Genomic DNA, 19,404 nt, shown 5'->3' with positions numbered 1-19,404 from the left:
CATTAACATGCTTAGATATACAAAGTAAACCACTTATACACATGCCATTCTCAGTGAACTGTAAGGAAAAAAAACATGAAGAACAAGCTTAGTTGCTTTCAGGTAAGTTTTTGTGTTTTATAGCTATCATATATCAATTTGCATATTAGGAAGTTATTAGCACTGATATATAAACTTTTTTCCCAATCTTACATGTAACTTTTTGGCTAGGGGAAGTTCACAAAAATTTGCATTGAAGTCTGAATGTAAATGATAGACTCTTACAAGCTTTTCAGAACAGAAATGTGATTGAAGATTTGCATTCCCAGATGCTATCTACAGCAGTTTCCTTTCAAGAAATCAAATGCTTTTCATTACCACATGATAAGAATCAGTGTTCAAATGAAAATTATTAGGGCACATTAATTCTTGGAGGGTATTATGATATAATTTTCAGTTAAGATAAACAAGTAATAAATCTTTATATAGGGTGTCAACAACAGGAATTTAGGTTTTTCAAAGACTATGCTTTCTACATGCCTGAAAATAAAATCCTATCAAGTCTAAATATATTTTGATAATTAGTTGTAGAAGTCTGTAAAAAAATTATTTAATAATAATAAATAATGACATCTACCACTTATTGAAAATTTACTCTATGCTAGGCACCAAGCTGTGTACTTTGTGTACATCATCCCATTTAATGTATACAACAACTCAAGCGAGTAGTGTATTAGCTCTGTTTATAAACAAGAAAACTAAGGCTTAAGCAATTAGCCAAGTTCAAACAGCTTGTAAGTTGTGTAACCAGCAGTTTAAGGCAAGTCTGTCTGACTGCGATTCCAAAGCCAGAGTACCCAATCACTATGTTGTATACCATCAGTGAAAGACCCCCTCACATGCTATAATGAGGGTGAATGGTTAATAACTTTATCTCTGATACATTCACAGAAGTATAATTTGCATCGTTAGAATAAGAAACAAGATCGATTCAAGTGGAAAACAAAAAACCCTGCTCATTTAAATATTTTTATTTACACGTGTCTTTTTCCATCATCATTATTCTAATAAGATTATAAATACGTAAACACCTTAGTACATGCAACACATTCCATGAAGGAACAAAAATGTACAGCACAACTGAAAAAAGAACCCAAATTATTGTATACAAAATGCTTTAAAAAAAGACCTTGTAACACATTCAGACCATATTTATTTGAATACTTTCCAATAATTACCAAGGGATGTATCATTTATAAATAATAAAATCGCCTGTTTTCTTCTATAAGCCAAGTTTAGTATTTCAGTTAATGAAGTGAATAGCTGTTCCATTATGCACTACTAAAGGCAAGTCACATAGCATCAAAATGAAACCGATGGGCTTCTTGTCGTTTTTCTCTATCATCTGCTTTCTGAAAAAGAATTTTAGACTAGTTTATAAATGATAGGAAAATGTCAAGAAAAGATTAATTAAAAAAGTGGTTAATTAAAAAAATAAAAGCCCTGAGCAATTAGTAGGTAAAAGGTGTGATTTTATTATGTAATAATCTTATGAAATATTTTTATAGCTTACAGTAGCTATTTTATAATTAACGATCCTCTAAATTGAATTTAAAAAACCAACAAGAAATGTTCCTTAAAAGCTTAGTTTGTTATTTATTATTTATTTGAAAGTAGGAGTAAACATTAGATTTTGTAAGAATGGAATCAACTATTACGTTTTTCCCATTCTTAACACTGCTGAATCTAATTATATTAAAGTACATTAATTATTTTGGGGTTAACCTATTGATTTTGCATATATTTATTGATCCTCTGTTCCCAGCAAAGTATTGTGCTTGGAATTTTTTTTTTTTTGGCTGTGCTGTGCGGCATGTGGGATATCTTAGTTCCCCGACCAGGGATCGAACCCGCGCCCCCTGCAGTGGAAGCGTGGATTCTTAACCACTGGACCACCAGGGAAGTCCCATGTGCTTGGAATTTTGAGGGATTAGAAAACCCCTCAGTTCTGTATCTTGTTCTCAAGGAACTTATTAAAGCCTAAAAAGAAAAAAGCAAAACATACTAAATAACTATTTCAGTATAAAAAGTGAAAAACGTTACCAATGTTCGGAGATTACTTTTGGGTTGGCATAACGAAAGGCAAAGCTTTGATAAGATAGTATTTATGGAAATGAAGAGGAGGGACATTCACTACAAGATGGGGGAAGAACAGGAACAATCCTGAGAAGTCTGGCAGGAGCACGGGATATGTGACAGCAACTGATAAGAGAAAGACTGGAAAGGTGTATGGTAGAGTCACATGGAAGTACTATGTAGGCTATAGGCTAAGGGAGTTACACATTTTAAGCAGGGGGTGGTCACCAGAGGTTTTTGAGCAGAGGAGTGACATGATTAAGACTAAATTTCATGATGAGTAATCCGGCAGCAAAGTGCTAAATGGAGTGAAGGGGAGAGAATGGAATTTGGGAGGACAGGGAGTATTAACAAGGAGCTGAACTAAACTAAAAGCACTGGGGTAAGGAATTCAGAAGTGGAGTCAGCTGCAGAGATTGTAGGGCGGCACAATGAGGAGGGCAACTGATTAAATCCTGTAGTGAGTAAGAAAGAGAGACAGCTTTAGGAAACTGGTTTTAAGTTGCTTGCAAGTGATCTAGGTAGAGGTGTCACGGTGACAGTTGGAAGTGGGGGAGAGACCTTTAGAGAGAGATGAGGGCTGGGCATCTCTGAGGTAATAGCTCAAGCCATGACTTTAGATAAAACTGGCAGGGAAAGTGTATAAAGAGGGCCTAGGGCAGACACCGTGGCAGAAAGAGCAGCCAGTGTAGGTGAAAGAGAAGTGGTCCAAGAGGTAGGAGACAAACCACAGTATCACAGACGGAGGCAGTATACAGATATGTATTTCAATCCGTATTTGTATTTAAAACTTCAGTTTTTAGCCACTGCATCATTATTATTGTAAGTCTACAATGTTTATACTGTAATTAGATCTCCTGTGACATCAATAAAATTAATTTCCTTTCCTTCATAGGTCTAGAGCTGTGTAATATTTCATACTATGTTCTGACATTTCTAGACAGAAGTAAATAGGGTCACCTTTGACCTTAACTCTTAAGTTGCAATTTTAAAATCAACTGAATATGTAACTTTATCTTATCATTTTTTGTATGAACAGAGTGTTTTTTTGAGAGACAAACCTATGAACATTTATTAGAACAATTAACATGTTCTCTTTTTCATAAGTTAAAATAGGTAACATAAAACAGATGGTAATTTTAGTTAACAAAAATGATTATCATGAGCATCACAATCTAAAGAGAATAGGTGCAAAAAGGAAAACAATTTTGTGACACATAGAGCCCCTTTTGGAGAACATTATTGGAACCCACTAGTTATGTACTAAATATATATTCATGTACAAGTAGAAATTAGCTTTGTAAATTTATATCTAAACTATGAATAAATTTATGTGATAGCCTTTTTCTCTCCTCATAAACATTATATAAAAACTACATTTTTGGAGTTTTGTTTTTAATTATTATTTAGGGTGTTATACTAAAGAACAGAAATCAGTTTAGTGCAAAGAATACTTGATAGATGGAAAAGATGTTTATCACTTTGCTACTTCCCATCTAAACTCTCCCGGCTCTAATTTTTTATAAAGAGATAGCTGTTATTCCCAGAAAAAAAATGTCCATGGCTCTATCAGTAAATAATGGACACAGGCTCATTTAAGAAATGATTATTATTTTCCAGGCCATTATGAAATTACTTCTAATTAAGCTTTTCGATATGCCTGTTGATTTGGGGGTGTTCACTTTATTACTTTTGTACAGTATCAAAGTTTTAAAATACATAGTCTGATTTGTAGGAATTGCTAAGAGACATTAGTAACTCAGAGGGATGAAAGAAATTATCATCAATAAGATGACATTACGGACAGAACTTGAAAAATCAGAAAATCTTAGTCATGTGAAAAAGTTTAAAATATAGTGCTTTTAAAGAGTAACATATTACTATTATAAAGTTAACGTTCCATTTAAATGAACAAACCTTTTCCTGCCAATGTAAAATGCCAATTATTGCCAAGATGAAAACACAGACTCCGATGAGAGCTATAGCAGTAAGTAGAACAATGTTACTTGGTGTAAGATACAGTTTGGCACTCCAGCTGTAGATGAAAAGAGAAGAATTAAAATTACACATTTTAACTTAAAAATAACAAAATACTATTGAGACCAAAAAGCAAAATAGCTTATTAATTAATGAATCAGTCCATTCATTCATTAATTCATTCACCTATCTATCCATTCATTATAAATAAAACAAAAGCAATTAAAATTAAGATAGAGTTAAGAATACTGATGATCCAGCAGAGTTCAGATTTTTACTCCAAGAACTGAAATAGAACAGAATTTTTGATGAGATGCTTTGCTATTTTTCTTTGCTCCTGTGAGAATTATTCTTAGGTAAACCTATCAAGGGTACTTGAGGCAATCTTAGACATTGTTTTTATGTCTTGTTTGACTTACTGAATTAGAAACCTTGAACTTTAAGGCTACATAGTCACATGATTTTTGATAAGATTTCTATATCTTATTTTTTGACCCTTGTTCACATATGTACTATGACTAAGTAAAAGAACCATATGTCCAAGTAGGTGTAGATAGATGCTTGTACAAAATGTCATGTTGGAGGGTTTACATTATTACAATGACACTGAGGCTTCTTACAAAATCACTTTTAGTTCCTCAGTGTTAATGGCAATATACAAACTTTAGCATAAATAGAACTAGCTCTTTCTTCTACAACAGTCCACATAATACAGCACTTGCAAACCCTGAAAAGCCTAAAACTGAGGTCTATATTACCAACACTGTAGGTGGTTATATATAAAGAACTTTTTGTTCTCTCTGAAAATAGATAATGGATATATTTTCATTTTAAAAGTTTAATAAAGGTAAGATTAGTCTGATAAATGGCAAGCACCAACTGACTTATTTTGGGATAATTAAAATTTACTGATCCATAAGTTAGCCTCTAGTCAATAAATCTCAAAATACACCTCAAACTAAAATCAATTTGGTTTTTATTATGTACATAAATTTGAAAAGAACATTTTTTTTCAGAAAGAGCAAGAGAAACATGAAAAATGTTGAGCTTATGGAAGAAAGGCTATAACAGAATTTCCCAGAAATTCAAGAGTAAGAAAACCTTAAGAAACAAATACTGTTAATTAGTTGAGGTTAGCTATTCTCAGCACCTTACCTCATACTTAAGAAAAGGTCCTTTCATGAGATTTTTTGGGTAGTTCCAATTTATCTATCTATCTATCTAAAGTCTTCATTGAATTTGTTACAATATTGCTTCTGTTTTATGTTTTGGTTTTTTGGCCCCAAGGCATGTGGGATCTTAGCTCCCCAACCAGGGATCAAACCCGCACCCCCTGCATTGGAAGACGAAGTCTTAACCACTGGGCCGCCAGGGAAGTCCTGGTGGTTCTAATTTAAAAACAGATTTAAAAAACCCATTAATAAAGGAATTTTGGTAAGAAAAACATTGAACAAAAGGCCAATACTCAGTTTCTTACTCAGAAGCCGTCATTCTTCTCAGTTTCTTACATATCCTTCCAGAGGTATTCTATACATATATAAACATATACGCATAGATATCTTCTTTATAAATCACAAATCATTGCTTATTATTCATAAGTGCCTTTTCCTTTTATTATCTGTTGCTTTACCACTCTATTTTAAAAGATTGTCATGATATTGCATGATATAGAAGTACTATAATTCATATAGTTTCTTGTGCAGATTCATTTTGTTATAAATTTCAAAATTTTAATAGACTCATTAAAAAAGTCTGAACTCAGACCATAACTGTTTTTATTGATGTTATCTTATTTCAAGCATAATGCTGTAATAAAGTTGTTTTCTTAAGTAGTTTGGTTCTAAAGCCCATAAACCCACCATAAAATACCTCCAGGGGTGTGCTGGTAAACTGGCTCTCTAGGGGGAAAAAAACCCTGAGTGGCACTTGCCAATTTTCATGGTGTAAACAGTCCCATCATAGCTGATTTTAACGTGACCTCACTGAACAGAAGTGGAAAGAGATGCACACAATCAGCTCACACAATCAGCACACAATCAGCTCACGAGGTGGCGTGAGCTGGTTCTAGCAAACCATCTAATATCCCATCTAAAAATTTAATAAAGGACAATACAACCTACACTTGTTATTTGTTGTCTTTTTGATGATAGCCATTCTGACAGGTGTGAGGTGATACCTCATTGTGGTTTTGATTTGCATTTCCCTGATGATTAGTGATGTTGAGCATCTTTTCATGTGCCTTTTGGCTATCTGTATGTCTTCTTTGGAAAAAATGTCTATTCAGATCCTCTGCCCATTTTTTAATAGATACAGTATGGGGATTCCTCAGAAAATTAAAAATAGAACTACCATATGATCCAGCAATTCTACTCCTGAGTATTTGCCCAAATTAAATGAAAACATCAATTAGAAAAGATACATGCACCCCTATGTTCATTGTGGCATTATTTACAATAGTCAAGGTGATGGAAGCAACCTAAGTGCCCAGCAATAGATGAAGGGATAAAGAAGATGTGAGTGCTCTCCCTCTCTCTCTCTCTCTATATATATATACACACATACATATTTATATATATACACATACACACAATGGAATATTACTTGGCTATAAAAAAGAATGAAATCCTGCCATTTGCCATTTGCAACAACATGGATGGACCTAGAGGGTATCATGCTAAGTGAAAAAAGTCAGACAGAGAAAGACAAATACTGTATGATTTCACTTATATGTGGAATCCAAAAAAACAGGACAAATGAACAAACATAACAAAACAGAAACAGAGTTATAGATACAGAAAATAAACAGGTGGTTGCCAGAGGGGAGAGGGATGAGGGGAGGAGAGAAATGGGTGAGGGCGATTGAGAGGTACAAACTTCCAGCTGCAAAGTAAATGAGTCACGGGTATGAAATGTACAGTGTGGGGAATATAGTCAATAATTATGTAATATCTTTGGCGACAGATTGTAACCAGACTTAACCGTGGTGATCATTTTGAAGTGTTTAGAAACATCAAATCACTATGTTGTGTAACAGGAACTAACATAGGTCAGTTATATATAACATAGGTCAGTTATATTTCCAAAAAAACAACTCATAGAAAAAGAGATCAGATTTGTGGTTACCAGAGGTGGGAGGTGGGAGGTGGGAGGGGGAATTGGATGAAAACAGTCAAAAGGTACAAACTTCGAGTTATAAGATAAGTACTAGGGATGTAATGCACAACATGATAAATAGAATTAACACTGCCATATGTTATATATGAAATTTGTTAAGAGAGTAAATCCTAAGAGTCCTCATCACAAGGAAAAACATATTTTTTTCTGTTTCTTTAATTTTGTATCTATGTGAGAAAACGGATGTTCACTAAACTTATTGTGATAGTCATTTTTTGATGTATGTAAGTTAAATCATTATGCTGTATACCTTAAACTTACACAGTGCTGTATGTCAATTATATCTCACTAAAACTGGAAGAAGAAAAAAGAACAGTACAGGCTGTATTTTGAGAAGAAATGTAATAAGCCACTAGTTACATTTTAATAGGTTATTTTTTCATGTTGACATCAGAGTAGCCTTAAGAACAAGTTATATTTTTCCCAATGAAATTTAAATGTTAATGAATACCTTCATCACCTACTTTTTGAAATAATGGAATCAACCTAATAATTTAAAGAAAAACAGAGATAAAGACTTAGAATTAAATGCTATATTATAAAAGGAACATGTTTTGCTAATAAGGATAAAAATACCTATCGTTCACTGAAAACTTACTATATGCTGGGTACTGTGTTAAGCATATTTCGTCCTCATTCTTGTAAGGTAGGTATTTTATCTCCCAATTTCTACAGTGCAGAAATTGACCCTCAGAGAGAACAAAGGACTAGCTTCCAATCTCAGTCAGCTAGCAGTGGATCCGAGTTTCTAGCCTGGGTCTGCTGAACTTCAAAATTTGTGCCTAACCACTGTGGGATATATACCACTTCTCAAAGCATTTGCTAAAAAAGATCATTGCTTATAAAGTTCAGCAGCCTGAAATTTTAGAATTTATGGCCAGTAAACTGAAGACCAGCTTATTTAAGCAGAATATGTATAAATCCTTAGTTAGTTAACCTGCTGTTTTTCTAATAAGGTTTAGTTTGTTCTCCGTGAAAAATGTCAGGGACCTTTTGTGTAGGTATGTTTAGGCATTTAAAGTTTGCTGTAAGCAAATTAAGTCATGACACTCATGGGAACACAGCAGGAATAGAGAAAGTTTTTAAAAGATGTAACTATGATTCAGAGTTGACAGTATTTTTACCAAATTCAGTTCAAGCAAGGACATTACCTTCGAGGAACATTGTGAGGATATGGAATGACAATTAGCTGAGAATTTGGAATGATTGCGGTCCATTCTTGTTTTCGTATAGACTGGAAAAAGAATTTAAGAACATTTAACATTCAGTACACTTTAAAAACACAATAATTATTCTAAATAAATAAGAAAAAGCTTAAGTACTTTTTGATTAACTGAAATCCTAGGTATGGATTAAGCTGAATTTACATATATTAGGCCCCAAATAAGGCTCTTATCGGCAAAAATTTCTCCATCTTTTCAGGGAAGGATTATATTTCTGTCTCATGGATTCATTAATTCAACAAGTATTTATTGAACACTTATGTATTAGGCACTGTTCAAAGTGCTATGAACAAATGCTGCTTTGGAGCTAAAATTCAAGTTGAGGTAGAGTCTGACAATAAACAAAATAAAAATATTTGGTATGTTAGATGGTGAAAATGATAAGGAGAAAAAGCAGGGAAGAGAAGGGGCAGGAAGTCTTAAGGTTTGTATCTTCAAATTATAATGTGCTCTATGTAAGATAAGCTTTGATTGGTCACTATCAATGAATTTCAAAAATTCTTTAAAGGGAATAAAAATATTTTAATTCAAATATTTGAATAGTAAATATTAAAAAGTAGATTAATTATAAATTTTTTACTCACCTTCTCTCCAGATGGACGGGGAATACCAACATAAAGATGATCAAGAAAATTTGCACTTCGACCTAAACCAAGTACATTGTATGGCAGTTGGAGAGCTAAATGTGCCGACTGGCTAAGTTGTCCAGCTAAATTTATTAAAAAAAAGAAAAAAAGAACAATACATCTTTGGAGACATTGCTCTCATCAAACATTAAAATGATAAATGTTACAAGTTTCGGTGCTAGAACTTATCTTTAAGGATAAAAATGTGAAATGAAATGCCCAGTTCATTATATTAATGATTAACTTTTTAAACAGTAAGAGATAATTCACATCTCATAAGCATCACCTATTTAAAGTATACATTAAGTGGTTTTGAGTATATTCAAAAAGGTGTTGAGCTGTAAGCACAATCAAATTTTAAAACATTTTCATCACCCAAAAAAGAAACTCCATACCCATTAGCAGTTATTCCTATTTCTAAGCCCTACACTTCCAGATATAGGTAACCACTAATCTACTTTCTTTATAGATATGCCTATCCTGGAGATTCATATAAATGCAATCAAGCAATGTGTGCTCTTTTTATGAATAATGCTGCTGTGAACATTCACATACAAGTTTCTGTGTCAACTTATGTTTTCCGAAATGGCTGTATCATTCTACATTCCCAACATTAATAGTTGAGGGTTCCAATTTTTCCAAATTCTAACACTTTGTCTATCTTTTTGATCATAGCCATTCTAGTGGTTATGAACTGGTATGTCATTGTGGCTTTCATTTACATTTACCTAATAACTAATGATGTTGAGCTTTCTTTTCATGTGCTTACTGGCCATTTTTGTAGCTTCCTTTTTAGGTCTTAAGGTTGGTAGTGAGTGGTCTCTTCTTTCATTCTGGATTTTAGTAATTTGAGTCTTCTCTTTTTCTTGATCAGTCTAGCTAAAGGTTTGTAAATTTTGTTAATCTTTAAAAAACCCAACTTTTGGTTCAACTGGTTTTTCTCTATGATTTTCTACTCCCTACTTATTTCCTCTCACTATGTCCTGTCTTCTGCTTGCTTTGGGTTTAGTTTGCTGTTCTTTTTCTAGCTTCTTGAGGTAGAAAGTTAGGTTATTGATTTCAGATTGTTCTTATTCCTTAATATAGGCATTTACAACAATAAATTTTCCTCTAAGAACTGTTTTTCCCTCTAAGAACTCCATATATTTTGGTAGGTTGTGTTTCTGTTTTCATTTGCCTAAAGAATTTTCTAGTTTCTCTTGTGATTTCTTCTTTGACCCACTGGGTTTTTAGGACTGTATTGTTTCATTTCCAGATATTTTTGAATTTCCAAATTGTTATTGATTTCTAATTATCATCCCGTTGCAGTTGGGGAACATACTTGGGATGATTTCAATATTTTTAATTTATTGAGGCTTGTTTTATGACCTAGCATATGGTCTGTCCTGGAGAATGTTCCATGTGTGCTTGAGAAGAATGCATATTCTGCTGTTGTTGGGTGGAGTGTTCTATACAAGTCTGTTAGGTTTAGCTGGTTTATAGTGTCATTTTTCTCTTCTTTATTGATTTTTTTGCCAAGTTGTTTAATACATTACTGAAAGTATTAAAATTGGGGTAATAAAGCCTCTTAATTATTTATTGCTGAATTATTGATTTCTCTCTTCATGTACCTTGGGGGCTCTGTTGTTAGGTGTGTATTTTTTTGTAGTTGTTACATCTTCCATAGGGATTGACCTTTTTATTATCATTATAAAATGTCCTTCTTTGTCTCTAGTAGCAATTTTTGTCTTAAAGCCCTAGTTTTATCTGATATTAGAATGGTCACTCCAGCTCTCCTTTGGTTACTCTTTGCATGGTATAATTTACAACCCTCCCCCCCTTTTTTTATTTTCAACTTATTTGTATCTTTGAATCTAAAGTGTTTCTCTTGCAGATAGCACCTAGGTGAGTCATATTATATTAGCCATTCTGCCAATCTCTGCCTTTTGATAGGAGTGTTTATTCCATTTACATTCAATGTAATTACTGATAAGGTAGGACTTTTGCCTGCCATTTGCTATTGGTTTTCTATATGTCTTTTTAATTCTTCTATTCCTCCATTGCTGCTTTAAGTCCAGTTTCTTTTATTATATATTTTCTGAGCTATCTTCTTAGTGGTTGCCTGGGGATTGCAATTAGCATATTAACTTAACAAAATAACAATACCTAGCACATACAACAACTTTGCTCCAAAATCCTCCCTCCCTTGTAATACTGTTATTATACAAATTATATTTTTATATATTATCAGCCCATTAACACAAATTTATAATTATTACTTTATGTAGTTGTTCTGTAAATCACCTAGGAAATAAGAGGTACTATTTGACAGAAATACATAAACCATATTTTATACTTATCTATAGTTTTACAGGTGTTTTTTACTTGTTTGTGTGGATTCAAGTTATTGTCTAGTTGTCCTCTCAGTTCAGCCTTAAGGGCTCCCTTTAGTATTCTTGAAGGGTGTTCTTTTAGTGATGAATTCTGTTTTTGTTTATCTAGGAATATCTAAAATTCTTCATTTTTGAAGGACAGCATCACCACATATAGAATTCTTGATTGACAGTTTTTTTTTCTTTCAGCACTTTGAATGTATCATCCCTTTCTGGCCGCTGTGGTTTCTGATGAGAAGTCAGCTGTTACTCTTGTTGAGGTTCTCTTATATGTGACAAGTTGCATCCCTCCTGCTGTTGTGAAGAGTCTCTCTTCGTCTTTCTTTTTTGACAGTTTATGTGTCTCAGTATGGACTCTTTGAGTTACTTCGAGTTTGTTGAGTCTCTATGTGCAGATTAGTGTTTTTCATCATATTTGGATGGTTTCAGCAATTATTTCTTCAGATATACATTCTGCCCCTTTCTTTATCTCTTTTTCTTCTAAGACTCGCTTTATGCATATGATGGTATGATTGATGGTGGCTCCACAGGTTCTGAGGTTGTTCATTTTTCTTTCTGTATACTCTCAATTGACCTATATTCAAGTTTGCTGATTCTTTTGCCAGCACAAATCTGTTGTTGAGCACTCTACAGAATTTTTCATTTCAGTTACTGTACTTTCAACTCCAGAATTTCTATTTGATTTTTTAAATGATCTTTACTTCTTTATTTATATCTTCTATTAGTGGGACATAGTTGTAATACTTACCTTTAGTTTTTTAATCCTAGTTTCCTTTAGGTCTTTGAACATGTTTGTAAGAGCCAATTTATAGGTTCTGTTAACTAAGTCCAACACCACTGGGCACATTTTCTGTTGTTTGCTTTTTTAAAAAAAATGTGTGTGTGGCATACTTTCCTGTTTCTTTGCATGTTTTATAGTGTTTTTGGGTTGTTGTTGGAAAGTAGACTTCTTAGATAATATAACAGCTATGGTATCTCACTCTAAGGGCTTGTTGGTTTTTCTTTGTTGTTGCTCATTTATTTAGTGAATTTCCTAGATGGATTCTATAGATTCTGTATTCCTTACAGTGCCTGCCACAAAGTTCTTTTATTTTCTTATTTTTAAAGTTCTTGTTCTAAGCCTGGTTTCCCAGGAGGCATATATGACTCAGTATAGCTCAGTGGTCAGCTAATGATTGGCCATGAGATTTCCTTAAATAACTTATCTGTATATCTTCCAACCTTTGTCAGTGGGATTTGTGTGTGAAGATATGCCTTCAAACTTCAGGCACTTTACAAGATAGCCTTACCTTTCATTTCTTGCTTGAGCAGAGCCTCGAGGTAGCACACTCAAGCTAAGTATTTGAATGAGGTATTTTCCTTTCTAGGCATGTTCTTAGCCATCTAAGATGCCCAAGACTATGTTCTAGCTTTTCAACGTTGCCTGTGGTTGTCTGGTGCCTCGGGGCTTCCTTTTGTGTTTTGGCCAGGCTCTTGTTCACTACACCTGGGATTTTTCCAGCAGACTGTTGTTTTGGGTAATGTCTTGGAGAAATAGGGTTTTTTTTTTTTCCTGCTGGGTTGAACTCTGAGTCAAATCAAATAGCCCCAACATCCTGAGAAGGGATTTTCCAAGCAGTTGCTAGTTTAGATGCATACTGACAGTGCTATAGGGATGGAAATTTTAATGGACTCCAAAGTTCCATCCCGTCCACTGACTGTGAGGCTACTAGCTATTTATGGCTGCTGCACCATTCAGTAGAGAGGGGAGGTGGGATGTAAACAGCCCCAAGTTAAAATGCCACAGACCCTGTTGTCTTAAGTATCAGGAGTTCCTCTTGGATAGACAATGCTCAGAACATTCTGTGGCTTTGGGTAATTTCCAGAGTTCTGAAATGGTTAATGTTAGTTGTTAGGCCAGTATTTTTTGTTTGTTTGTCTGTTTGTTTTATGGGGAGGGACGGGACAGCAGGTTCATGAAGTCCTCACACTGGCATTCCAAAAATCAATCTCTATTATGGTTCACTTTAAAAGACTGTATTTATTTGCTATGTATTTGCTACATGATTAAACAGAATATTTAAATATTAACAGGGTTAGGGACTTCCCTGGAGGTCCAGTGGCTGGGACTCTGCACTCCCAGTGTGGGGGGCCCAGGTTCAATCTCTGGTCAGGGAACTAGATCCCATATGCTGCAACTAAGAGTTCACGTGCCGCAACTAAAGATACCGCATGCTGCAACTAAAAGGTCCTGCCCATGGCGACAAGGATCCCACGTGCTGCAACTGAGATCTGGCACAGCCAAATTAAAAAAAAAAAAAAATGACAGGGTTAGTTAATATCTAAACATTTTCATATTCACTGGGACTCTGCTAAACATCTACTAATGTTACCCAGATATATGAAATCATTGGAAAGTATATATACCTGACTTTTTATACAATTCTTACGTTAGTAAGATAAAGGTATAATGAAAACGAACACTGAATTTAGGGATAGGCGTTCTTAATAAAGTTAAACTATGTATGTAAAACTGTAAAGCTGCATGGGCTACAGAATTAGTTTGCCTCGTAGAGTTATGCTGATTGAATGATAATGCATAAAAGAGTGCCGAAGATACAGTAAATGTTGTTAAACTAAATGTTAAATATGGCAGAAGCAAGAAGAACTACAATCCTGCAGCCTGTGGAACAAAAACCACATTCACAGAAAGATAGACAAGATGAAAAGGCAGAGGGCTATGTACCAGATGAAGGAACAAGATAAAACCCCAGAAAAACAACTAAATGAAGTGGAGATAGGCAACCTTCCAGAAAAAGAATTCAGAAAAATGATAGTAAAGATGATCCAGGACCTCGGAAAAAGAATGGAGGCAAAGATCGAGAAGATGCAAGAAATGTTTAACAAAGACCTAGAAGAATTAAAGAATTCAAGAACAAACAGAGATGAACAATACAATAACTGAAATGAAAACTACACTAGAAGGAATCAATAGCAGAACAACTGAGGCAGCAGAACGGATAAGTGACCTGGAAGACAGAATGGTGGAATTCACTGCTGCGGAACAGACTAAAGAAAAAAGAATGAAAAGAAATGAAGACAGCCTAAGAGACCTCTGGGACAACATTAAACGCAACAACATTTGCATTATAGGGGTCCAGAAGGAGAAGAGAGAGAGAAAGGACCTGAGAAAATATTTGAAGAGATTATAGTCGAAAACTTCCCTAACATGGGAAAGGAAATAGACACCCAAGTCCAGGAAGCTCAGAGAGTCCCATACAGGATAAACCCAAGGAGAAACGCGCCGAGACAAATAGTAATCAAATTGGCAAAAATTAAAGACAAAGAAAAATTACTGAAAGCAGCAAGGGAAAAACGACAAATAACATACAAGGGAACTCCCATAAGGTTGACAGCTGATTTCTCAGCAGAAACTCTACAAGCCAGAAGGGAGTGGCATGATATACTTAAAGTGATGAAAGGGAAGAACCTACAACCAAGATTACCCGGCAAGGATCTCATTCTGATTCGATGGAGAAATCAAAAGCTTTACAGACAAGCAAAAGCTAAGAGAATTCAGCACCACCAAACCAGCTCTACAACAAATGCTAAGGAACTTCTCTAAGTGGGAAACACAAGAGAAGAAAAGGACCTACAAAAACAAACCCAAAACAATTAAGAAAATGGTCATAGGAACATACATATCGATAATTACCTTAAACGTGAACGGATTAAATGCTCCAACCAAAAGACACAGGTTTGCTGAATGGATACAAAAACAAGACCCATATATATGCTGTCTACAAGAGACCCACTTCAGACCTAGGGACACATACAGACTGAAAGTGAGGGGATGGAAAAAGATATTCCACACAAATGGAAATCAAAAGAAAGCTGGAGTAGCAATACTCATATCACATAAAATAGACTTTAAAATAAAGAATGTTGCAAGAGACAAGGAAGGACACTACATAATGATCAAGGGATCAATCCAAGAAGAAGATATAACAATTATAAATATATATGCACCCAACATAGGAGCACCTCAATACATAAGGCAACTGCTAACAGCTATAAAAGAGGAAATTGACAGTAACACAATAAAAGTGGGGGACTTTAACACCTCACTTACACCAATGGACAGATCATCCAAAATGAAAATAAATAAGGAAACAGAAGCTTTAAATGACACAATAGACCAGATAGATTTAATTGATATTTATAGGACATTCCATCCAAAAACAGCAGATTACACTTTCTTCTCAAGTGCGCACGGAACATTCTCCAAGATAGATCACATCTTGGGTCACAAATCAAGCCTCAGTAAATTTAAGAAAACTGAAATCATATCAAGCATCTTTTCTGACCACAATGCTATGAGATTAGAAATGAATTGCAGGGAAAAAAACGTAAAAAACACAAACACATGGAGGCTAAACAATACGTTACTAAATAACCAAGAGATCACTGAAGAAATCAAAGAGGAAATCAAAAAATACCTAGAGACAAATGACAATGAACACACGATGATCCAAAACCTATGGGATGCAGCAAAAGCAGTTCTAAGAGGGAAGTTTATAGCTATACAAGCCTACCTCAAGAAACAAGAAAAATCTCAAATAAACAATCTAACCTTACACCTAAAGGAACTAGAGAAAGAAGAACAAACAAAACCCAAAGTTAGCAGAAGAAAAGAAATCATAAAGATCAGAGCTGAAATAAATGAAATAGAAACAAAGAAAACAATAGCAAAGATCAATAAAACTAAAAGCTGGTTCTTTGAGAAGATAAACAAAATGGATAAACCATTAGCCAGACTCATCAAGAAAAAGAGGGAGAGGACTTAAATCAATAAAATTAGAAATGCAAAAGGAAAAGTTACAACAGACACGGCAGAAATACAAAGCATCCTCTAAGCAACTCTATGCCAATAAAATGGACAACCTGGAAGAAATGGACAAATTCTTAGAAAGGTATAACCTTCCAAGACTGAACCAGGAAGAAACAGAAAATCACAAATCATGAAATTGAAACTGTGATTAAAAATCTTCCAACAATCAAAAGTCCAGGACCCAATGGCTTCACAGGTGAACTCTATCAAACATTTAGAGAAGAGCTAACACCCATGCTTCTCAAACTCTTTCAAAAAATTGCAGAGGAAGGAACACTCCCAACCTCATTCTATGAGGCCACCATCACCCTGATACCAAAACCAGACAAAGATACTACAAAAATAGAAAGTTACAGACCAATATCACTGATGAAAATAGATGCAAAAATCCTCAATAAAATACTAGCAAACAGAATCCAAGAACACATTAAAAGGATCATACACCAAAATCAAGTGGGATTTTTCCCAGAGATGCAAGGATTCTTCAATATATGCAAATCAATCAATGTGATACACCATATTAACAAACTGAAGAATAAAAACCATATGATCATCTCAATAAATGCAGAAAAAGCTTTTTACAAAATTCAACACCCACGTATGATAGAAACTCTCCAGAAAGTGGGCATAGAGGGAACCTACCTCAACATAATAAAGGCCATATATGACAAACCCACAGCAAACATCATTCTCAATGGTGAAAAACTGAAAGCATCTAAGTTCAGGAATAAGACAAGGATGTCCACTCTCACCACTATTATTCAACATAGTTTTAGAAGTCCTAGACACGGCAATCAGAGAAGAAGAAGAAATAAAAGGAATACAAATTGGAAAAGAAGAAGTAAAACTGTCACTGTTTGCAGATGACATGACACTATACATAGAGAATCCTAAAGATGCCACTGGAAAAGTAGTAGAGCTAATCAATGAATCTGGTAAAGTTGCAGGATACAAAATTAATGCAGAGAAATCTGTTGCATTCCTATACACTAATGATGGAAAATCTGAAAGAGAAATTAATGAAATACTCCCATTTACCATTGCAACAAAAAGAATAAAATACCTAGGAATAAACCTATCTAGGGAGACAAAAGACCTGTATGCAGAAAACTATAAGACACTGATGAAAGAAATTAAAGATGATACTAACAGATGGAGAGATATACCATGTTCTTGGATTGGAAGAAGCAATATTGTGAAAATGACTATAATACCCAAAGCAATCTACAGATTCAATGCAATCCCTATCAAATTACCAATGGCATTTTTTACAGAACTAGAACAAAAAATCTTAAAATTTGTATGGGGACACAAAAGACCCCGAATAGCCAAAGCAGTCTTGAGGGAAAAAAACGGAGCTGGAGGAATCAGACTCCCTGACTTCAGACTATACTACAAAGCTACAGTAATCAAGACAATATGGTACTGGCACAAAAACAGAAATATAGATCAGTGGAACAGGTTAGAAAGCCCAGAGATAAACCCACGCACCTATGGTCAACTAATCTATGACAAAGGAGGCAAGGATATACAATGGAGAAAAGACAGTGTCTTCAATAAGTGGTGCTGGGAAAACTGGACAGCTTCATGTAAAAGAATAAAATTAGAACACTCCCTACCATGCACAAAAATAAACTCAAACTGGATTCGAGACCTAAATGTAAGACCGGGCACTATACAACTCTTAGAGGAAAACATAGGAAGAACACTCTTTGACATAAATCACAGCAAGATCTTTTTTGATCCCCCTCCTAGATTAATGGAAACAAAAACAAAAATAAACAAATGGGACTTAATGAAACTTCAAAGCTTTTGCACAGCAAAGGAAACCATAAACAAGACGAAAAGACAACCCTCAGAATGGGACAAAATATTTGCAAATGAATCAGTGGACAAAGGATTAATCTCCAAAATATATAAACAGCTCATGCAGCTCAATATTAAAAAAAGAAACAACTCAATCCAAAGATGGGCAGAAGACTTAAATAGACATTTCTCCAAAGAAGACACACAGATGGCCAAGAAGCATATGAAAAGCTGCTCAACATCACTAATTATTAGAGAAATGCAAATCAAAACTACGAGGTATCACCTCACACCAGTTAGAATGGACATCATCAGAAAATCTATAAACAACAAATGCTGGAGAGGATGTGGAGAAAAGGGAACCCTCTTGCACTGTTGGTGGGAATGTAAATTGATACAGCCACTATGGAGAACAGTACGGAGGTTCCTTAAAGAACTAAAAATAGAATTACCATATGACCCAGCAATCCCACTACTGGGCATATACCCAGAGAAAACCATAATTCAGAAAGACACATGCACCCCAATGTTCACTGCAGCACTATTTACAATATCCAGGTCATGGAAGCAACCTAAATGCCCATCGACAGACGAATGGATAAAGAAGATGTGGTACCTATATACAATGGAATATTACTCAGCCATAAAAAGGAACTAATTTGGGTTATTTGTAGAGATGTGGATGCATCTAGAGACTGTCATACAGAGTAAAGTAAGTCAGAAAGACAAAAACAAATATCATATATTAATGCATATATGTGGAACCTAGTAAATGGTACAGATGAACTGGTTTGCAGAGCAGAAATTGAGATACAGAAGTAGAGAACAAACAGTTGGACACCAAGGGGGGAAAGCGGCAGGGGTTGGGGGTGGTGGTGTGATGAATTGGGAGATTGGGATTGACATGTATACACTGATGGGTATAAAATGGATGACTAATGAGAAAAAAGAAAAAAATTAACAACAACAAAAAAACACCAGAGTTCCTGATTTTTCTTCTAATACCTGCTCCATTTCAGTTATGGCAACTCCATCTTTCTACTTGCTCTGGCCAGTAACCCTAAAGTTACAGTACTTTTTTTCCCTCATATCCTCTACCCAGTCTGCCAAGAAATGAAATATATATCCACAATCCCAAAATATCCAGAATCACAACATTTCTACCTGCATGACTATTACTTTGGTCAAAGCCACCATCATTTCTAGCCAGAATTATTTTACTAGCTTTCCAATTAGTTTCC

The 19,404-nt window shown here is 34.7% G+C and overlaps 1 protein-coding gene across 2 annotated transcripts in view; it reads right to left on the bottom strand.

Annotated features, from left to right (window-relative positions):
- Positions 1-19,404, bottom strand: part of ITFG1 (integrin alpha FG-GAP repeat containing 1) — a 258,894-nt gene continuing 239,490 nt past the window's right edge. Inside the window, exons 15-18 of one of the 2 annotated variants that reach the window (XM_068529142.1) lie at positions 9,074-9,198; positions 8,418-8,500; positions 4,033-4,150; positions 1-1,391 (exon numbers count right to left, since the gene is read on the bottom strand). In XM_068529142.1, the coding sequence (XP_068385243.1) occupies positions 1,332-1,391; positions 4,033-4,150; positions 8,418-8,500; positions 9,074-9,198 (386 nt within the window). In that variant the 3' untranslated portion in view covers positions 1-1,331. Of the gene's footprint in view, positions 1,392-4,032; positions 4,151-8,417; positions 8,501-9,073; positions 9,199-13,580; positions 13,759-19,404 lie in introns of those variants that run through there. The other variant, XM_068529143.1, reaches the window with a different exon arrangement.

Source organism: Eschrichtius robustus, chromosome 19 (assembly GCF_028021215.1).
Source record: "Eschrichtius robustus isolate mEscRob2 chromosome 19, mEscRob2.pri, whole genome shotgun sequence".
Classification (NCBI taxonomy): Eukaryota; Metazoa; Chordata; class Mammalia; order Artiodactyla; family Eschrichtiidae; genus Eschrichtius; species Eschrichtius robustus.
This window is presented reverse-complemented; position numbering and strand designations above follow the sequence as displayed.